Source organism: Neofelis nebulosa, chromosome 1, assembly GCF_028018385.1.
Source record: "Neofelis nebulosa isolate mNeoNeb1 chromosome 1, mNeoNeb1.pri, whole genome shotgun sequence".
Classification (NCBI taxonomy): domain Eukaryota; kingdom Metazoa; phylum Chordata; class Mammalia; order Carnivora; family Felidae; genus Neofelis; species Neofelis nebulosa.
Genome location: NC_080782.1, coordinates 36,953,337 through 36,974,477, shown reverse-complemented (window position 1 = coordinate 36,974,477; position 21,141 = coordinate 36,953,337). Strand labels below are relative to the sequence as shown.

General features: G+C 34.5%; 1 protein-coding gene across 1 annotated transcript in view; it reads left to right on the top strand.

Annotated features, from left to right (window-relative positions):
- The window catches only part of HCN1 (hyperpolarization activated cyclic nucleotide gated potassium channel 1), a 393,365-nt gene that overhangs the window by 218,021 nt on the left and 154,203 nt on the right, over nt 1-21,141 (top strand). Inside the window, exon 3 of the mRNA XM_058719343.1 lies at nt 173-334. Coding sequence (XP_058575326.1) covers nt 173-334 — 162 coding nt within the window. The remainder of the gene's footprint in view (nt 1-172; nt 335-21,141) is intronic.

Here is a 21,141-nt window from a genome sequence, read left to right as displayed (position 1 = left end):
AAGGTAAAGAAATGTAACCTCTGTTTCTCTTTGTAAAGTTTTTTACATATTTTTATTAAATCAATACTTACACTACATAATGTCAGTGTCTACCAACATTGATAGTATTCTTCACTTTAAAGAAAATTGATGATAAGAATTATAAGGATTGATTTTATATTTTGGTCAACAGATTTTCCACATGACGTATGACCTTGCCAGTGCGGTGGTGAGAATTTTTAACCTCATCGGCATGATGTTGCTCCTGTGCCACTGGGATGGCTGTCTTCAGTTCTTAGTCCCACTACTGCAGGACTTCCCACCGGACTGCTGGGTGTCTCTGAATGAAATGGTTGTAAGTAATTCGTATTATTTTATACTCTGCGTATTCAGTGTTTTGCCAAAAAGTTCTAAGTATTTATGTCAGAATGGTCTAATTTCTTCTCTGTAAATGTTTGGAGAAAACTTAATTTGGCTTTCATGGATGTAAAATAAAATGTTCTATTGCTTTTTCTACAACTAAATGTCACACGAAATGGTTCTGGGGATGTATATGTTACAGGATCTATTTTTAGGTATCTTAGTCTGTGAATACGGAAGACATTTTATTTCAAAGGTACATGTACACTCTCACATACATATAATCGTGGTGCAATGTTCTTCTAAAACTACCTACTGCTTGGAATAACTCCTTTCTTTCAACTTGATTTTGGCATTTACTGTGCTTGAGACATGCAATTCTAGGTGTTGTTAAAACATATAGAGATGTGTTCATCAGTACAGGCGCAATGAGATCTGCGTGATGTGCATGATATCTCAGATAGTACTTTTTGCTAGGGAAGACAGGGAAAGCTTCATGTTGAAAGTAAAGCCTTTATTTATTTTTAATTTTTTATTTTTTATTTGAGTATAGACATGTTACATTAGTTTCAGGTGTACACTTTACCCTGAAAGATATTTAAATATTTAAAAATCTGGTAAATAAAAATTTGATTTACACAGGTATATTCACAGTCACATTTAAGGCTAAGGACATGTGTTCTTTTAAAAAAACATGCATTTTGATCTACATTATACAGTACTTACAAAGGAATTGAAACAGTAGTGAATATTTTTAATTTATATATTCACAAAGATTTGTTCTCCTTTGATGTAAGTTCTCATATTTTCTTCATATATAGCATTTTAATTACATTAATTTAATAAAATATTGTTTAAGTTACCTATACTTTGGACTAGACTTCTCTTATATGTGACATTTTATGGAAGATAAATTTTATGAGACTTTCACAAAACTTTAACTTTGGCATAAATCAAATACCCCCTTTTTTTCTTGAAGTGTTCCATATTAATTTCTGGGCTTATTATTATAGAAATGACATAGACATCTTAAGAACATACATTTCTGTTTCTTCTAACAACAATAGCTCAGGGTTCATATTTGAAGAAAAGAGTGGTTTACATCACATGTTAAGAAGTCTGGTCTTCTTTTCTTTCTCTCTTCGTGACTACCTGTTTTCCTCCCTCCTTCCTACCCTCCCTCTCCCTGCCTTCTGTATTCTTTTATCTCCATTGTTTGAGACTTGATAATCACCTGGATCTCTCCTTCATTTCGTTTGTACCTACTTAAATGTCACTGCCTCACAGAAACCACTGTGTGACCACTCTGTCTACTATATAGATAATATTATATATATATATATATATACATACCAACTGGTTTATATTTTATCTTAAAAATATTTAGTAACACTCTCTCTCTCTCTCACACACACACACACAGTCTGTGATTTATATTTGTCTGTGTCTCTACACAGAATGTCAATTCCATTAGGTCAAAGAATTTGTCTGTTTTGTTCTGTACTTAGTGCCTAGAACAGTGCCTGATAGAGTAGTTTATTGTAATCTAGCCTCATTATTGAAAGTTCATGGGAGAAATACTTGTTCTATTTTGTTTCTGCACCTAAACATTAAAGCAAGCATTTGATCCAGTCACTTTTCAAAACTATGAAACCTTCTTGGTTATAGGTCTGTCTGATTGTTACTTACCACTGAAGGAAAAATTATGAAGACATTATTAAGATATTGGAGGATGGGGAGAAAAAAAGCAACAGCTCTTATATTCTAGCTACTAACAGAGTGTATAGTATAAAAACACTACTGCTACTACCAAAGGATGATTCTTCACTGGCACCAACTAATATTTAAGTTAGCAAGTAATTATTGTTTAAATTTCTCTTAGGTATCTTTCAGGAAAAATAGCAATGGTCTTCATTAAAATAGTAAAAGGTTTATTTGGGGGTGTCCATAAAAGGCATATACTTGTGTAATTGTAATATAGAGCAATATGCTACTTAATATATCCAGTGCTAAGCAAATTTAATGAAGAAAAGTTTTAGTATCTTGATCATTTTTAAATGTGTCTGCATGTGCTCTTTGTAAGTTTGTGTGTTTGTATTTAACATAGTCAAACTTTTATTATTATATCTTAATGTCATACAAAATACCTTTCCAGAGTTTACGGGGTTTTTTCTTGCGTCTTTTTTGAGGGGCAAATTTACTTATGAAATCAGCTCTTCCTTTCACATTTATTTGACAATATTTTCATGTTTAATTTTAATGTCAAGGGTAGGAAACAGTTAAGTCTATGTTCAACCCTAGATACCGGATATATTTTGTGACTATTAGTGATATGAAGGTGATGACCATTAAAAAGACAATTTTCGTATCTATGGGGAATCCCCATGGTGTCACTTGACCTTGAAGATATCATTTTTTCTATCCTAAAACTATCAAATTCTGGAAAGTCTTCCATCACAACAAAACAAAGTGTATTTATACAATAAGGGAGTCATAAAGAAGTAAAAATCCAATATAAGATAAAAGCACCTGACATGTATATATCTTGCTTACTGTATACAAGCCCCTGTGCTTTGAAATACACTTGTAATGGGGCGCCTGGGTGGCTCAGTCAGTTAAGTGTCTGACTTCGGCTCAGGTCATGACCTCGCAGTCCATGGGTTCGAGTTCCATGTCGGTCTCTGTGGTGACAGCTCAGTGCCTAGAGCCTGCTTCTGATTCTGTGTCTCCCTCTCTCTCTGGCCCTCCCCACTCACACTCTGTCTGTTTCTCTCTCAAAAATAAACATTAAAAAAATTTAAGAAAATAAATACACTCGTATTTCATCCTCATAGCAACAGAATGAGTTGAGCACTGTTATCTCCCATTTGACAGTCCAGAAACCTGACATTTTTAGAGGTTAGTAGCTAAAGTTTTAGCTAAACTTTAGCTAAAGCTAAAGGTTAGTAGATCAATGGAACCAAGATTAGAATGCCTGTCTATCAGACTCTGTAATTTCTGTTCTAAAACACATTAGAGTATCTTGTCGCATAGATTGTAAAAAGATAGTTAAGGAAAGTAATGGCAAGAAATGAAACCTGTAGTCACCCCAGTTGCAGTAGAAAGTCACTCGAAAGTCAGAATTTGAGCTCTGACACTAAATAAGACGGATATGAGATGTAGATGTAAGACAAGCAAAATCAGATTGGGAAAGCAAAAAGTGAGAAGCCAGGATAGATGCAGACATGATTATTAGTCATCCTTGGCAATTATACTATGACAATTATACTATGACAGTTGACATTGATACTAAATAATTTATGGTAAAGATTAGAGTGTTAGACAGATTCTTTACACCCTCCTTCTTTTTCATATATTGCATTCCTAAATGATTTATATTCTTAAATATTATTTTAAATCCTCCTTAACCATATTCTCATGTATATGTATATACTTGTCTCTTTATATGTATTTTCAATCTTTCTTAAACACATTTGTATTTATATCTTTATCCTTACCTGTATATCACCAGCTAGTTACCCATATATGTCCTATAATGAGAAATTCAGAATAATGCAATAACTATACTGTATCGATAACTGGTAATTTGTTCTTTATATTTATATTCTTATGTTAACTGTTTCTAATCTGCAGTTAAGTCTGTAGATGTAGTTCCAGTTCCTGTCAGCTAACTCCTTTGCAGTCTTTAAAAATTCCTCACTGATTGGGGCGCCTGGGTGGCGCAGTCGGTTAAGCGTCCGACTTCAGCCAGGTCACGATCTCGCGGTCTGTGAGTTCGAGCCCCGCGTCAGGCTCTGGGCTGATGGCTCGGAGCCTGGAGCCTGTTTCCGATTCTGCGTCTCCCTCTCTCTCTGCCCCTCCCCCGTTCATGCTCTGTCTCTCTCTGTCCCAAAAATAAATAAAAAATGTTAAAAAAAAATAAAAAAAATAAAAAAAAATAAAAATTCCTCACTGAAAGAATTCTTTAAAAGCTATTTTTTAAAAGCTCAAACACCAACCCCAGAGGGCTACTTGAATTCATGAGGTGGGAGATATTGACTTGCAAAATCCAACTTAACCAGGGATTTATCTTGCTCTGCATTTATTTTTAATATATCCTTTCATAGAGAATATTTCATTCAAGAAATATTTGAGTTATAGAATTCTGCCTAAATGAATATCTTGGATTGGTCAGATAATTAATATCTAATAAAATTAATTTTGAAAATCTTGTCATTCTCATATTTTGTGATTATGTTTTTAGGTATATCACACTAAAATTGTAATAGCTCATTATTAAACTGATTAGAGATAATAGTTTTTGGTTTATATTATAAAATCATGAAATATTCATTTTAAAAACCTAACAAAGTAAAAACTATGATGCATTTTGAATTTACATATTAATTTTGACATAATTTAGGGAGTGACTTTACAGAATAAAGAAGGATTTGCAGCTAAATAATATGTTCCTGTAGCTGTGTTTCTCTAACTGAAGTCTGCAGGTTATTCTCAGGGAGTCCATGGGTTTTCTCCCAGTGATTTGTGAATGCATGCATATATATTGGTGGTAGTGTGAAAGGTTACAAGGTAAACCTTTTATGAATCTACAATCATCTGAATGCCCTAAATATGGAGTCTGGTTTTGCTTTTTTTTTTTAACCTTATTTTTTATTTTTTAAAATTTACATCCAAATTAGTTAGCATATAGTGCAACAATGATTTCAGGAGTAGATTCCTTAATGCCCCTTACCCTTTTAGCCCATCCCCCCTCCCACGACCCTTCCAGCAGCCCTCAGTTTGTTCTCCATATTTATGAGTCTCTTCTATTTTGTCCCTCTCCCTGTTTTTTATATTCTTTTTGTTTCCCTTCCCTTATGTTCATCTGTTTTGTCCCTTAAAGTCCTCATATGAGTGAAGTCATATGATTTTTGTCTTTCTCTGACTAATTTCACAGCATAATACCCTCCAGTTCCATCCACGTAGTTGCAAATGGCAAGATTTCATTCTTTTTGATTGCCGAGTAATACTCCATTATATATATATATACCACATCTTCTTTATCCATTCATCAGTCGATGGTCATTTGTGCTCTTTCCAAACTTTGGCTATTGTTGATAGTGCTGCTATAAACATGGGAGTGCATTTGTCCCTTCGAAACAGCACACCTGTATCTCGTGGATAAATGCCTAGTAGTGCAATTGCTGGGTCGTAGCGTAGTTCTATTTTTAGTTTTTTGAGGAAACTCCATACTGTTTTCCAGAGTGGCTGTACCAGCTTGCATTGCCACCAACAATGCAAAAGAGATCCTCTTTCTCCACATCCTCACCAACATCTGTTGTTGCCTAAGTTGTTAATGTTAGCCATTCTGACAGATGTAAGGTGGTATCTCATTGTAGTTTTGATCTGTATTTCCCTGATGATGAGTGATGTTGAGCATTTTTTCATGTGTTGGTTGGCCATCTGGATGTCTTCCTTGGAGAAATGTCTGTTCATGTCTTTTACCCATTTCTTCACTGGATTATTTGTTTTTTGGGTGTTGAGTTTGATAAGTTCTTTGTAGATTTTGGATACTAACCTTTTATCTGATATGTCATTTACAAATATCTTCTCCTATTCTGTCAGGTGCCTTTTAGTTTTGCAAAACGAAACTAAAAGGCAATGGACAGAATGGTTTTGCTTTTCTAGTTGAAGTACGTTGTGCCATATAAAATAATTCTGGCTTATGGGCTTAATGATTAATGATCCATTTCTATCAAATGAAGGGTAAATGACATCATATTAAATGTTGTACCGAATTTTCACCATAGTCAAAATGGAGAGATGGACTTGAAAACTAAGTCACTCCTTACATAGCACGCAATTGTATTGTAGTGTGTGAAACTAATCTGCAAAACTAGTGCCATAATAACACTAAATTTACATTGTGTGCAACTGTTGGGTTTCAGCAAAACATTATCCATCACAGTGAATTTATTTTAGATATGCTTATTGATTTATTATTTTGTTAGCATTTGATTTGTAAATTTATGTTTTTTAACCTTACAAGAATTATAAGGATAAGAAACATATCTAGTTTTCTTGTTATATTTGTTTGAGTAATACCATAATCAAAATAATTTAAGCCAACTCATTTATTATATTGTTTATTATATTTTTCATTTATTTATTCTATGTTTTATTATGTATATATTATATGATGGTTTATTATGATGTTTCATTTTGTTGTGATTTGAAGGAACATGTGCATTCCTCATCTTGAGGGATGCTATTCTAGAGGGCAGACAGTATGTCTTAATCAGTGTCTGCATGCCCCACAAATCCTATGCCAACCTTGCATATGTTGCTAAGTAAATATTAGTGGTATATACTAAAAAGGTAATTATCTAGCATATGTGAAAATTATATGTAAAGAAGTTATTATGTTATGCATTTATTTGTTCTTCCTTGGATAGTTTTTGCTTTAGTAATTTGTACATCAAATTATTTCTTCAAAGATAAGTAATCACTTGGCAGCTCACGGACAATATAAAAAGACCCAAAATTTGTGAAGCTTATATAACTTATATAACCATACTAACTAAGAATATCAGAAAATAAGATATATAAAATGTCTCAAAGTGTCTATTTAATAATATCTGTTTGGAGAAAATAAGAGATTTGATTGGAAAATCTAGATTACTACAGAATTTCATTTTTATTTGAGACAATGGATCTCAGATTATTAGTGTATTACTAATAACCAAATGGTCACACACTCCACATTCTCTAACTCTCTTCCTCTGATGGGGTCCTCTGCTGGTTATGGTCAGTAGGCTCTGAGTGCTAGTATCATATTTCACTCATAGGTCTAAGCATTGAAAAGCTGGTTTGCAACCCTCCAGTTCTTTTTTTTTTCTCCCCTCTCTCTCCAGAGGCATCCTTTTAGTTTGCAGTCCACAACATAACACAGCTTATCCTGATTCATTTAGACAACAGAATAGGAAGGGAAAAATCTGGCGGAATTGAATTTAGAGACACACATTCCGGAATCTCCTCTAACATTAAAACTTCTAAGATTTTAGGCAAATCACACAACGTTCCTGTAGTTCAACTATGAAATGAGTGTGTATTATTTATTCTTTCATTTAGGTAATTTATTGAGTACTTGCTTTGGGCCAGGCATTCTCTTTGGCACTGAACATACATACACTAGAGAATGAGGATGTTTCTGCCCTCGTAGGGCTTACACTCAAACAAGTTTCCATTCACTCCATGTCATTCTAGGTGCAGAAAACTATAGAGTAGAGATTTAAATTTTTGATTTTCTAATCTAAGGGAATAGAAAATTCTGTGCAAATGCCCTTAATATGCATTTGAATTGAGGCCTCTGAAATGTACGCACTGCCCAAACACTCCTAAACAAGGAGAAAGTGCTAGCTAAATACTGCCCTCTTCCTTGCCAAGCTACATACACCTGAAAGTGTAGCCATTCTTACAAACCACTTTTTTTGTTTTCCTAATTTAGCCGCCCAGAAAGCACTACTTTTTTCTAATTCACACAAGGGTGTGGTAGTAGCAGCTTTGTGTGAATTTAGATAAAGTCTATGAGGAGCATAAAAAAAAGACGGGGAGAGACAAAATAGAGACACATTTATTTCAACTACTATCAGCTGGATTTGTATCCGGAATCTTCAACAGACTGGGTACTGAGACAGGTCAGTCACTTCTAGCTCACAGACTGTAATGACCAAAATGAATGTGTTTTGGGGGCGCTTGGGTACAAAGAATTGTTTATTGGTATCCCCTGTTTCAAGCAAATGATTTGGGGGAAAAAAACGGGATTTACATTGCTTATATGCAAATCCCCATATACAAGTAGAACATTGGAACATTGAAATGTGAGATATTATCTATTGATAGTCTAAAAAATATATAAAGACAAAATTAAAATAGGTTCACTTTTTGTTTTACAAAGCCCAATTAACTAGTTAAGTAATGATTCAAACAATATAACCAAGATAATATAACTAAGAATGAAAGATAGATCTCTCCTCTCTTGAAGTCTAGCAAAGTGTTTTTGATTTGAAATTCTATAAATTGGAAATTGTATTATTATATTGTTGACTTTTTTTTTTTTTTTTTAATTTTTTTATTTTTTATTTTTGGGACAGAGAGAGACAGAGCACGAACGGGGGAGGGGCAGAGAGAGAGGGAGACACAGAATCGGAAACAGGCTCCTGGCTCCGAGCCATCAGCCCAGAGCCTGACGCGGGGCTCGAACTCACGGACCGCGAGATCGTGACCTGGCTGAAGTCGGACGCCTAACCGACTGCGCCACCCAGGCGCCCCTATTGTTGACTTTTTAAAAATAGAATGTATTGCTTTAACAGAATTTTTTAAAAGTCCTAACAAAGGTAACTAATTTGCTGACAAATCACTATGTAGCTTTACTGGGAAAAAATGCATTCATAGCTCCTATGAGTTAAAATAATAAAGTAGGTCAGCAGCCTGCTGAGTGTTGTGATTCTACTTTGCCATCCTGGTTTCTGCCTATTAGGAAAGCCAGCCTGGTGACTGTTCTCTATTGGATAGAAACACTACCTCATCGCAAAAGTGAAACAGTTCACATACTGCGTTCTTCCTTCTCAGACATGTATATTTTTATGGGAATGAACATATGGAAATGAATTCTGATCTGGTATTTTGTTTTCAAATGACATGTGCATTTCAGAAAAACTTTAAAATGAATTGTAGTTCCCTAAGAGAGAAAGATAAAGGATATTACTTAAACTATATATTTTCTCAGACTATGTTAAATTTCTCTAGCAATAATAAGACCAATCCATAAATTTGAAACGTTTTTTTTTTTCCCCCTTATTTGGACTGCCTCTTAAGTTTTAAGCAATGAATAGTTAGAAGAAGCACCATACATTAAATTACGTTACCTAACAAGAGACACCTATTAACATTGGGAAAAGAAACCAAATATCTTGCAGTCCAATATTTTCTCTAAATACATGTTAGGAAAACTTACATGAAGGTAGTACAAAGTACATGTATCATATTATCTATTCTGAATGACATGAAAACATATTCATTCCCATTTTACAGATGAAAAATCTAACTCAGCGAATGGTTACCTGGTTTAAATAAAGTCAGAGGCAGGCAATATGAACTCTGTATTTCCCTTTGAATTAATGCCAACCCTACCATAGCATTCTACTTCACGGACAAAGAGTTTAGTTTCGGTCATAATCAACTTTCAATTCATGTTGACAGAGAGCAACTATACATTAGTGGCACTACTAGAAGAACTTGCAATATATAAGAAAATATTTGAAAAACTCATTGTGTTTTTTTATGTGTATGTTGGTTAAGGTTTCTCCTTTTGCTACTGCCATAAATCCAAAAGAACCTGAGACGCCTGGGTGGCTTGGTCGGTTAAGTGTCCGACTTCGGCTCAGGTCATGATCTTGTGGTCTGTGAGTTCGAGCCCCGCGTCGGGCTCTGTGCTGACCGCTCAGAGCCTGGAGCCTGTTTCAGATTCTGTGTCTCCCTCTCTCTCTGCCCCTCCCCTGTTCATGCTCTGTCTCTCTCTGTCTCAAAAATAAATAAACATTTAAAAAAATTTTTTTTTAAAAAATCCAAAAGAACCTGGTAAAGAAATTATATCTTCCCACTTATTCTGAATTTCTCACTTAGATTTCACATGAGAAATATTGTTTTAAATTGATGGAGGCTGGAATAAAATGGTAACATTGTTTTCAACCTGGGAATCAAGAGAATAGCAGATGAATTATTTCTGTCGTATTAGTTCATGTACAGATATATGGATATCAGGTAATTCATATGAATGCCCCCTCTTTCTAAAAAGACTGATGTTATATCTCTTTTTTTAAAAGAGAGACTTGCAGAGACCTGAATTATATAGATTAAGTCACCTATATTCATATAATTTTCAGGACAAGATATATAGTTACTTCCCAGAGTGGAGGGCTCTCTACAATTTTCTTTCTTTCTTTCTTTCTTTCTTTCTTTCTTTCTTTCTTTCTTTCTTTCTTTCTTTTTTCCATCCTATTTCATCTTTTCTTTTCTCCGCCCACTACCACTGACCTAAATATGCTATCCCAGAATGTGATGCAGAATCAGAGGTGACATGAAGAAAGCCACGTGATAAGTGAGGGATGTAAGAAAAGAATAGCAAGAACATTTTCTAAATCTTAGCATGAACATTTTCACAGGCCCATTATATATCCCATCATTTTCGAGAAGTATTTGGTTGTTTTTAAAGATGTAATATATTCTGGGAATGAGTAATTCTATGAAAAAAACTGAATTTGGCTCATGAATCTTTAGTTTATTTCAGTTATTTTACATATATCCTTACAACATTCCAACGAGCGTAGGCAATTTGTCAGATAAAATCTTAAAAATATGTGCTAGAATCATTGGCTGGACTTCTCTATGCTTTGAGGATATAGCAGTGGGTCCAATGTGATCAACATTTAAATACTCTTCTGGTATTACCAGCCAGGTGCCTCAGAAACAGGGCTCCATGTAAGCAAGGGTTAATTAACACGTGGCTCTGTTGTGCAATATGCTCTCTCATGCTCCATGCATAGAGTTATGAGTGAGTCCATCTATGGACTGTAAACATTTCTTCTAATTGTATAAATATTTCTTCTAAGCTTGATAATGCATGAGCTTCATAATGATGAAAAATTAGGAAACTGTGTAACTTGACGTCATATTTTTGTAATTCATAAAAAGATATATAACAATGAGCCATAATATATTTTCTATATTCTATTAGCATTTTCTAGAGCATATTAAATTCAACAAAGTTTTTCTCTAAATATATTCTAAAGATAGGAATAAATATTAATTAAAATGTCTACTTATAGTGTACACCAAAGTATATATATATACATATATATACATACATATATATACATACATATATATATATACATATATATATATATGTATATATATACACACACATACACGCAGAGTATCTGTTAGCCTTTGCTATTGTGATCAATGTAATAATCTAAGATCCTACAAATTAGGAAAGGACTTTCAGTAGAAAAATCTTTTATTTCAATTGTATTAGAATGAAAACATAATTCAGTTAGACCATTTCAATTTGCCACCAACTATGTTTTAGTCCTTTAGATAATTCTTTAAAAACTATTGCATTTGTTATAATGTCAGCTATTGATTGATATTTTTTAAAATTTACTTAGTTAAATAAAATTATAAGATGGTTGGGAAAAATACCATTTTAGGTGGTACCCATTACTAGTTCCCCATTGCTCCCAAACTAAAATTAAAGCATTATTGCTCCATTAAATGATGGCTACATTCTTCTTCTTTTTTTAATGTTTATTTATTATTGAGAGAGACAGACAGATAGCTCAAGTGGGGGAGGGGCAGAGAGGGAGACACAGAATCCAAAGCAGGCTCCAAGCTCCAGGCTCCATGTTGTCAGCACAAAGCCCGACATGGGGCTTGAATTCACAAACTGTGAGATCATGACCTAAGCTGATGCTCAACCAACTGAGCCACCAAAGCACCCCTCTTCTTCTTTTTTTTTTTAATTTGAGAGAGAAAGAGTGCACACATGCACGTGAGCAATAGATGAGCAGAGGAAGAGGGAGAGAGAGAATCTTAAGCAGGGTCCAAGCTCAGTACGGAGCCCAATGCCTGGCTTGACGCAAGGGTCTATCCCATGGCCCTGAGATCATGACCAGAGTGGAAATCAACAGTTGGACACTTAACCAACTGAGCCACCCAGGCATCCCAGATGATGGCTACATTCCATCTAGCAATTTCATAATTCTGCTCTCAACTCGGTCATCAATTCTTAAGGAAAAATTAAAAAAAAACCAGTAGTTTGACACACTAAATATTAGGCAAATCAGATTAAACTATGTATTAATTGACAACATTTATGGAAACATTCTTCTGAGGGTAACTTTGCATTTCACACAAGAATGTTATTATTTGTCTATAATTTGTTATTTTATCAGAACATTAGAAAGTTAAAAAAAGCTCTTTAGAGAAATATGAAAAAGAGATTCAAACACATATAGGTTTTTATACAAAGAAGCATACAAACATGGAAACCTCATATGGGATAGATCTGAATGCTGTTTACATGTGAAAATTTATGAGAGTAACATGTTCTAAAGTATTCTAATGTATTTCTCTCTCCTTTAGTTTATATCATACTGCATTGTGTGAAAAGACCAATTGTCATAGTGGCTTAATATTCTGTGGGAATTAATGACCACAGAAGTTGAGAGAGAAACAAGAAGGAGAATACACAAATTATTTTACAGAAGAATGAAAAAAAATGGAATTAGGAGATAGGAGTCAAAGAGCTAATGCAATATAGGTAGATTGCCTTTTCTTCTTTCAGCTGTGTTCCAACCATTCAGGCCATTTGGCATTGTCAATAGGTGTCTTTGGATCTGCTCTTTCTTCCAAATGGAAAAAACAAAACAAAACAAACAACCAAAAAACTTATACCCTTTATCATAGCCAACTGTTGTTTAATATCTTAATTCTAGATTTTTTGCTGAGCAATATTCTTTTTTTTTTTTTTTTTTTTTTAAGAGCATACACAGGAAAGGGAGAGGCAGAGATAGAGACAGATTGTTACACAGGCTCCATTCATAGCGCTGAGCCCAATTCAGGGCTGGATCTCACAATCCTGGGGTCATGACCTGAGGCAAAATCAAGATTTGGATGCTCAACCAACTGAGGCACTCAGGCACCCCACTAAGCTATATTCTTATTAAGATCTTTTATGCCTCATCTAGTAAGTAAACAATATGTTTATGGGTATACTTCTGCCAACTTCTTTTCATAATAACCTATTATAATTTCTGTAACAGTTGTAACTTCTACCACATATCCTAATATTTAGTATATGTAATCAGGTATTATTACTAGTTGGTTCTTTATGCATCTGGTAGTTTTGTGACATCCATTCACAACCGTGCTCAGCAAATTGTCTTTATTCAGTCGTGAATAAAGAATGGATTATTTACAGTGTCATATTTTACAAAGTTTCTTTGTCTTTTAAAGGTACTTTTACATACAACAACCAATGTTATAAATATATTATGAATAGAGAAGGAGACATTAAAAATATCTGCTCAAGGTCAAATAGAATGTTAATAACAGAAGTGGATCTAAGAAGGAGACAGCAGTCTCCTTACTTATACTGTTCCTTATTTCCCATTAATGCAAGAATGAAGATTTGTTGGGACACCTGGGTGGCTCAGTTGGGTAAGTGTCCAACTTCAGCTTAGGTCATGATCTCATGTTTCGTGGGTTCGAGCCCCGTGTCAAGCTCTGTGCTCGACAGCTCAGAGCCTGGAGCCTGATTCAGATTCTGTGTCTCCCTCTCTCTCTGTCCCTCTCTGCTCATGCTCTATCTGTCTCTCTCAGAAATAAATAATAAACATTAAAAAAAAGAATGAAGACTTGTTGGAAACCTTGAATGAAGAAATCATATGTCCAGGTGATTAGTAAAATAGAAATCCCCTTCTCCTTTATTATTTTCATGATATAGAGCTTACCAAAACCTTTCTTGAGGGACTAATTTGAAGGATAACCATAGCAAAGCCTTGGAATTCCAATATTCTAGGCAGAATGCCTTAAATCCTAAAGTAAATTATAAAATTAGGTGGGCGAAAATTTATGGTTGAAATATGACTTTTTGAAAAAAATTGACCTAATTGGAGGAGTACCTATGTCAAATAGGCATACAACTACTAGAAATCTAGCATGCTGGAGAAGACTGAAATAAAGAGTATGAAGAAAACATTAACAGGGGTGCCTGGGTGGCTTAGTCACTTAAGCGTCTGACTCTTGATTTCAGTGCAGGTCATGATTTCACAGTTCCTAAGTACAAGTCCCACTATCATTGTGGAGCCTGCTTGAGATTCTCTGTCTTTCTGCCCTCCCCAACCCTCTCTTTCCCTCTGTCTCTCAAAGTAAATAAATAAACTTCCAAAAAAAATTAATAAAGAAATATTATAAAAGGGCATACTAGAAGGTGCTAAACTAATTAAATGTGAGAGGATTCAGGGCACACTCTAGCATATCGGCAATGGAGATGAATACTTATTCTCCCTAATGCCCAGTAATGATGAAGTCTTGACTTGCCTAATTCACAAAATTTGATTTCCTAAAGTACAGCAGAAATGAAGAGAGTCCACTCCAACCAAAATTGAAGAATTTATTCGTTAGGGTTAAGTGTTAAGAACCTGAAAGGAAGAGTGCTCAGTCAGTTAAGCATCTGACTCTTGATTTTGGCTGAGGTCATGATCTCATGGTTCATGGGTTCCAGCCCCATATTGGGCTCTGTGATGACAGCATGGAGGCTGCTTGGGATTCCCTCTCTCCCTCTCTTTCTGCCCCTCCCCTGCTCACACTCTCTCTCTCAGTCTCTCAAAAATAAATAAACTTAAAAAAATGTTTTAATCAAAGAATCTGAAAGAAAGCATGCAAGTAATCTTAAACTAAACAAGAGAAATGATATTATAAAGGGTTAAGCAAGGTCAAGCTCTGGAACCAGATTGCTTAGATTCATCTGTTTCTACCACACTCACTAGCTGTGTAACCTTGAATATGTAACTTAATGTATTTGTGTCCTAGTTTCTTCATCTGTAATGTGGGGATGATAATTATATTTACTTCATAAAGTTTTGAAGTAAATGGAGGAGCTTATGCATGCCAAATATATTGAAGACTTCTTATTACATTTCTGTGCTCAATACACATAAATTATTATTAATAATTGTAGTTATGTATAAGCCAAAATTGAGTTTTCTTGTCTATAAATTTGTTCATAATTCTCCCATTTAAAAATGACTTGATTTAGCTTCAAGTAGAAGCAGATATACCATACAGCTAGAAATACTAAAAGGCACAGAAAGAAAAAGTTTATAATGCATAAGCCTTGTTAAAGAAATCAACAGAATTTGAACGTAACTTTGCTTTTCTTTTCCTTCCTCCTACAGAATACTGGAGAAAATGGTTTGAACCCATTAGAGTAGCTATGTATAACATTTAGAATGAAAAAAACTTTAATGGCATTTAGTAATAGTTGGAACAAAGACAAGAAATGGATAGACCCTTCACTTGGGATCCATGGCATAATAATAAATGACAGAATGTAAGTGGAGTATTTTCAGTCTTGTTTAATAGCATCTACTGTGAAAGCAGAATATTGTAAACTGAATACACTGTAATAAGCTCTAGGCAAATTGAATTCAGAGTCAATACTTTTGTATTTTAAATGAGCTCAATCCCCTGGCCCATGCCAATTGTACCTTAAAATGGTGATATCTTGGAGAAGATATAATGGACTGATTGCATAGGGTCTTTTATAAACCGTGAAAATGGGGAAAAAAGTGGTTGTCCATGCTGTATGTAAATAATGTTTGGATTTACGATGAGAAAATGAAGAAAGGTGCTGAACATTGTAACCTGATATGTTTGATGTTATTTTTCTTTTATTTTTTAATGTTTATTTACTCTTGAGAGAGAGAAAGAGACAAGAGTGTGAGTGGGGGAGGAACAGAGAGAGAGGGAGACACAGAACCCAAAGCAGGCCCCAGCCTCTGAGTTGTGAACACCAGCACAGAGCCCGACACAGGGCTTGAACCCACAAATCATGAGATCATGACCTGAGCCAAAGTTGGACACTTAACCGACTAAGCCACTGAGATGCCCCTGTTTGATGTTAATTCCAAGCAAGACCCTGCACCAAGTTATAAAAGAAATTATTTGTGAGCATCAAGCAAAGACAGTATTTGGTCAGAGCAGGCACTGGTTTAATGAAAGCAAGTCATACCAGATCAGCCTTCTTATCTTTTTTCTTCTTTCATCTAGAAGATATCATGGGGGAGAGGGGGTGAAAAAAGTCTTGTTGAAAATTTGTTGAAAACCATGCTAAGTACATATACCAATCCACTATGTCCTTTTTGAGATGAATGTTACATTGGCACATGCACTTCATACCAGGCTTTCTGCAGACTTCTTTATAATATTTTATAATTAAATATTTGGACTAACAGAAAATAGAATTGAGTAGGTTAATAACTGATTGTTTTCTGCTCCCACACCCCAAAATGCAGATTGACTGATATCAACATAGAAGATATTCAGTTGATCTCTGTAAGATATGAGTGTTTTCAACATATTAGTATGATCTGAGAACTTTTCAACATACTGATAATAACCTAGTTGAAGCCATCAAAGATGTGGCTAACACAAAGCAAAAACAAAATGGCTAATATACTGAGTTATAGATTCATATACAAGCAGATCTTATGTAAGAGGATGAACTGAGTCTAATAGAATGAATTTTTCAAAACATAAGGTCTTATATTAATATGAGAAGACAGGTACAAGACTCAAACGTAGCTCAGGTAAACATGTGAAAAAACATAGGGTTTTGATGACTGTAATTTCAATATATGTCAATAATTCTGCCCATGTTAATGAAATAGAAAATTCTAACCAACCATATTTTATGAGAAAAAAAAGTAGTTTAATTGTGGGCATCAGTTTCTAAGATCTTTTAATTCTACGGCCAATTTTCTTTCTGACTAGAAGGTATCTAATTATGTCTTTGAAATGTAAGTGCTCACTGGTTATCTACTTTTATTCCGGAAATGGGGCTTTTAGAACTAATTTAGATCCATTTATGAATTCATTTGTACGTGAGATAAATTAAGGACATTGTGACAGATCAATAATTAACTTTGTTTTTTGATAACCACCTTTCTCAAATAACTCACTTGATTATTTAACATAGTATTTAGGTATTAAGAAAGCTTCAAGCACACCTATATATTGTAAAAAACTACAAGAGTGTAACAGAGAGAAAGGAATTATGCCAAACTGCGTAACAGATTTTTATTATTTTTACACTTAATCTTTTCAATTAAGTATTGAAAAGGCTATTTGCTTTTCAAAGTGTTTTTCCTTGTGGTACATCTCTTATTGTGTAGCTGAATTTAGTTCATGAATTTATATCACTCATTATGATAGATCAGTAATGAACACACCTTGATTGATTGAGAATCTTAGAAGCATGTGGCTCTCATTTCGTAGACTATTAACATCTTGTCTTACAAATACTTATTCTATTTTTTGTTATTAGTTGTAATAAGAAAATATTTAAAATTATAACAAAAATATCCTTGTAGATTAGTCATTTGCCAGTTTCCATTTGGAGCACAGAGAAGGAGATTGACTTATTGTTTAACTTGTGGGAAGAAAGCCAGAAGTTGTATATTTCTCAATTGACTTCAACAAAAATAATGCCATCTCTAGGATACTTGCACTGCATCTGCTTGTTCCATCGCTGATTATTTTCATTGCAGCCAAACTATGGAAACTTGAACTGAAGCTTTCAAAAAAATGTGTATCTTTTTTTTTAAGTAAAAGAGATAACAGGTTATAAGTTATCTATGAGTCTTTCATTTGTGAAATTCCATTTCATTAGAGAATCCAGAGCAAACCTTGGAGGAAGGTGTTAAATCTGTATGAAATAAACAACCAATCAACTAAACCCCTGTAATGCCTCTCATTAATATTAACAAAACATGCTATACAAAGCCTATAAAGGGGGAAAATGTCTGAAATTTATTCTAAAAAATAATTCTTGACGAAGGATTAGTGCTGAGTCAGCCCAATCCAGTGCCCCATTCTGTGCCTCTTTGCAGCTTATTATAGTTGAATATACAGTGGTGGTCCCTAAAATCTCAATTACCGAATAGTAATTTAATATAGTTTATAATATTCCATTTAACATGACAGGAAAGAAAAATGTTTCACCGACTTTTGAAACCAGTAATTACCAACTACTATAAGGGTCAAGTAACTCAACAAGAATAATGAGGAAATTTTATTCTCTAAAAATACTATTTAATGTATAAATGTTACTGTACATAAAAAATTCTTTAATCACATGGCAACTTGAGACTATCAAGTTGAATACCTTTTGAAAAATAAATAAATAAGAAAATGCAGTCAATTCCATTAAAGGTCATTAACCAAGCATTGTCTGACCTGACCAAACTGACTTTAAAATGGAAAGAACACTCAAAGGCCTACAGGAGCTAATCTAGTGATATAGATGTGTGAGTTTGACCATATATAAGACAAAAAACAGCCTGTTGCTTCTGGTGAACTAGATAAGACTTATTCTCTCTAAGGGACACAGCCACTTCTTAATTTCAGCTGGTAATTGCCATGTGGAAATTTATGCCCAGTGATGCCCAGAGTTAGGAAAGCTTGATATTCAGATTTTTATGGGAAATGTCATAGTTTTGTAGACATAAAAACATTATAATATAATATTTAATTGTATATACTTATACATTATTTTACATAATTATTATTATTTTTTTAAATCGTGTATATTCCAAAGAAAAAACACGAGCAAGCCTGATTTCAAGCCAGCAAGCCAGCAGTTTCCAGCTTCTCAAATTAATCAATTAGTAAGTTGACACCCTATTGCTTTGCCACTATATGCATCAATTCTTTCAGACTCAGACCCTAACAGAATTATTCCTTTCTCTTCCATTTACAAGAAGGGAAAAATCAATTGATGTTAAAGGCACATGAGGAAGAGAGTGGGACTTTGTCCACAGTGGTGGCTCATCTTGGACTTATCAGACTGGTTCCATCAATTTGGCTTTCTTTTTACATGAATCTAACTCATTTGACAATTTGTTTCAATAGTATGATAAATTATCAGACAGCTATGATTGAAAGAAATGGGCTAGATAAAATTCATAAATAAAAAAAAGACAGACAAGTTAACATTCAATATTATCCAGGAGAATTTTTGTCATTACAAGGCAAATAATAATAATAATAATAATAATAATGCACTTGCAGTTATAATGTTACTGAAAAACAACAAAAAGTCACCAAGCAGAATCTGTTGGGAATGGTTTTCTCAAAATTAGTATCTGTTGTCTTCTTCACTTCTCATGTTACCTCCTGCTGAGAAGTATCTGATGAGCAATCCAGTAATCAATAAATAAAGATCTAGAGCTTTAGAAAACAGTTACATGATTCAGGGGACCTGGAATTCAAGCTTTTGATTCTAAGTATCCCAGATAAAGAAGGGCTTAATTTTAGGGTATATTGCATTCCCCTTATGTCAGTGATAAAATAAAAAAATATATATCCAGCATCCTAAATTTATCATAAGAAAAATGGTCGTCAGTTTCAAGTATGTAAAAGCTGCTTTAAGGCAGTTTTGTGCAATGTAAAAGTCTTTCAAGCTGGACTGAAAAAAAGATTTGGGAAAGTATCCTATATACAGTTAAGTTTAACACTCCCTCCCCCATACCACAAGATCGATTTGCATCCACTTATTCAAATGAGATTAGAATGCTTTAGTAGCATTAATCTATCACCTATTTTTTTTTAACCTATTATCTATCTACCTACCTATCTATCTCTTTATTTTTATACCGAATGATCTAGTGGGAAATTATTGGCAATAAAACAAAGTATTGCCCTCGTGGTTGTCTTATTTTTCCCAGGAAAATAGAAAATAAACAAAATAAAGCCTTTAAAGGATAATGCCAAGTAGCACAAATCCTGTTAAATCAAAAGCAAGAGAACTGAATGTAGTGCCCTATGTCAAGCAAATCTATTTAAGATGGAACAGTTCTTAGATGCATCTCTGAAAAGATGACATTCAGGCAGAGAACTCAAGGAATTGAAGGGATGAGTTGCACAAATATCTGGAGGGCCAGTATTCCAGGAGGAAGGGACAATGCATGCAAAGCTGACTCCTATATCTGGAGTAGAGTGAGAGAGGAGTTAAAAATGATGTTGGAAAGACACTTGGGGCCAGTCAAATCACAAAGGGTCTTGTAAACAATGAGAAGATGTGGGGGGGGGGGAGTTATTCTTTCTAAAATGGATTGCTAAGTAAGACCCAGTTGCCTGTGCTGTGAGAACCCCACAAAGACAAAACACAGAGAAGAGAGTCCTATATTCCTATTTCACAGAAAAAAGCTACAGCACCAGGCACTGAGGGGCAGTAATGTGAGCACATGTCTAAGTAAGTTGACAAGCCAGTGGTTTGGGACAAGCGTGGGTGTCCAGAGTAGCACAGAGGTGGCTCTGCATCATGAAAGCTCAAGGCAGCCGGGCAGAGCAATGCACAGCAGCAAGTGAGTTTGACCTGAACTCACAGCAGCGAGTTTGGTCCGGCAATGGGACAGCGGCCACCTGGCACCTGGGGAGAGCAAGGACTCACAGTGGCCTACATAAATAGGCCAGACTGATTTGCAAACACATGTCACGTATTCCCTAGCATGGTGGGTAGAAGAGGGGCCCTGACTTTATTTGGTCTTAAAGGTAGGAATGGCTAAGAAATTAATTAGATAAAAATACTAAGCAGACTTCATAGTACTCTAAAGGCAGATGATTTAGTCATTCTTTCATTATGTCAGTCAGCAAGTATTTATTGATCGTCTTGTCTCTGTGCCAAGCACTGTTGTAGGTACAATTATCCTGTCCTGGGAGTTCTACATTTTAATTGAATTTGTTACTATAAAAGAAATAATCGAGGGTAAGCTTGATTTTCTCAAGTATCATGTTCAGTGAAGAGAAACCAAAACAAATGTTTGATTTCTAGCAGTCTCAGACCTTTAGTGATGCTTGAGCTCTGTGATTTATGGTTCTGTCTTAATTATTTGAAGGATTCTCAACATCTTTTCCAAGGTGAAGCTGATTCCTTGTCAATATATATAATGATGTCAAATATTAATGCTTGATTTT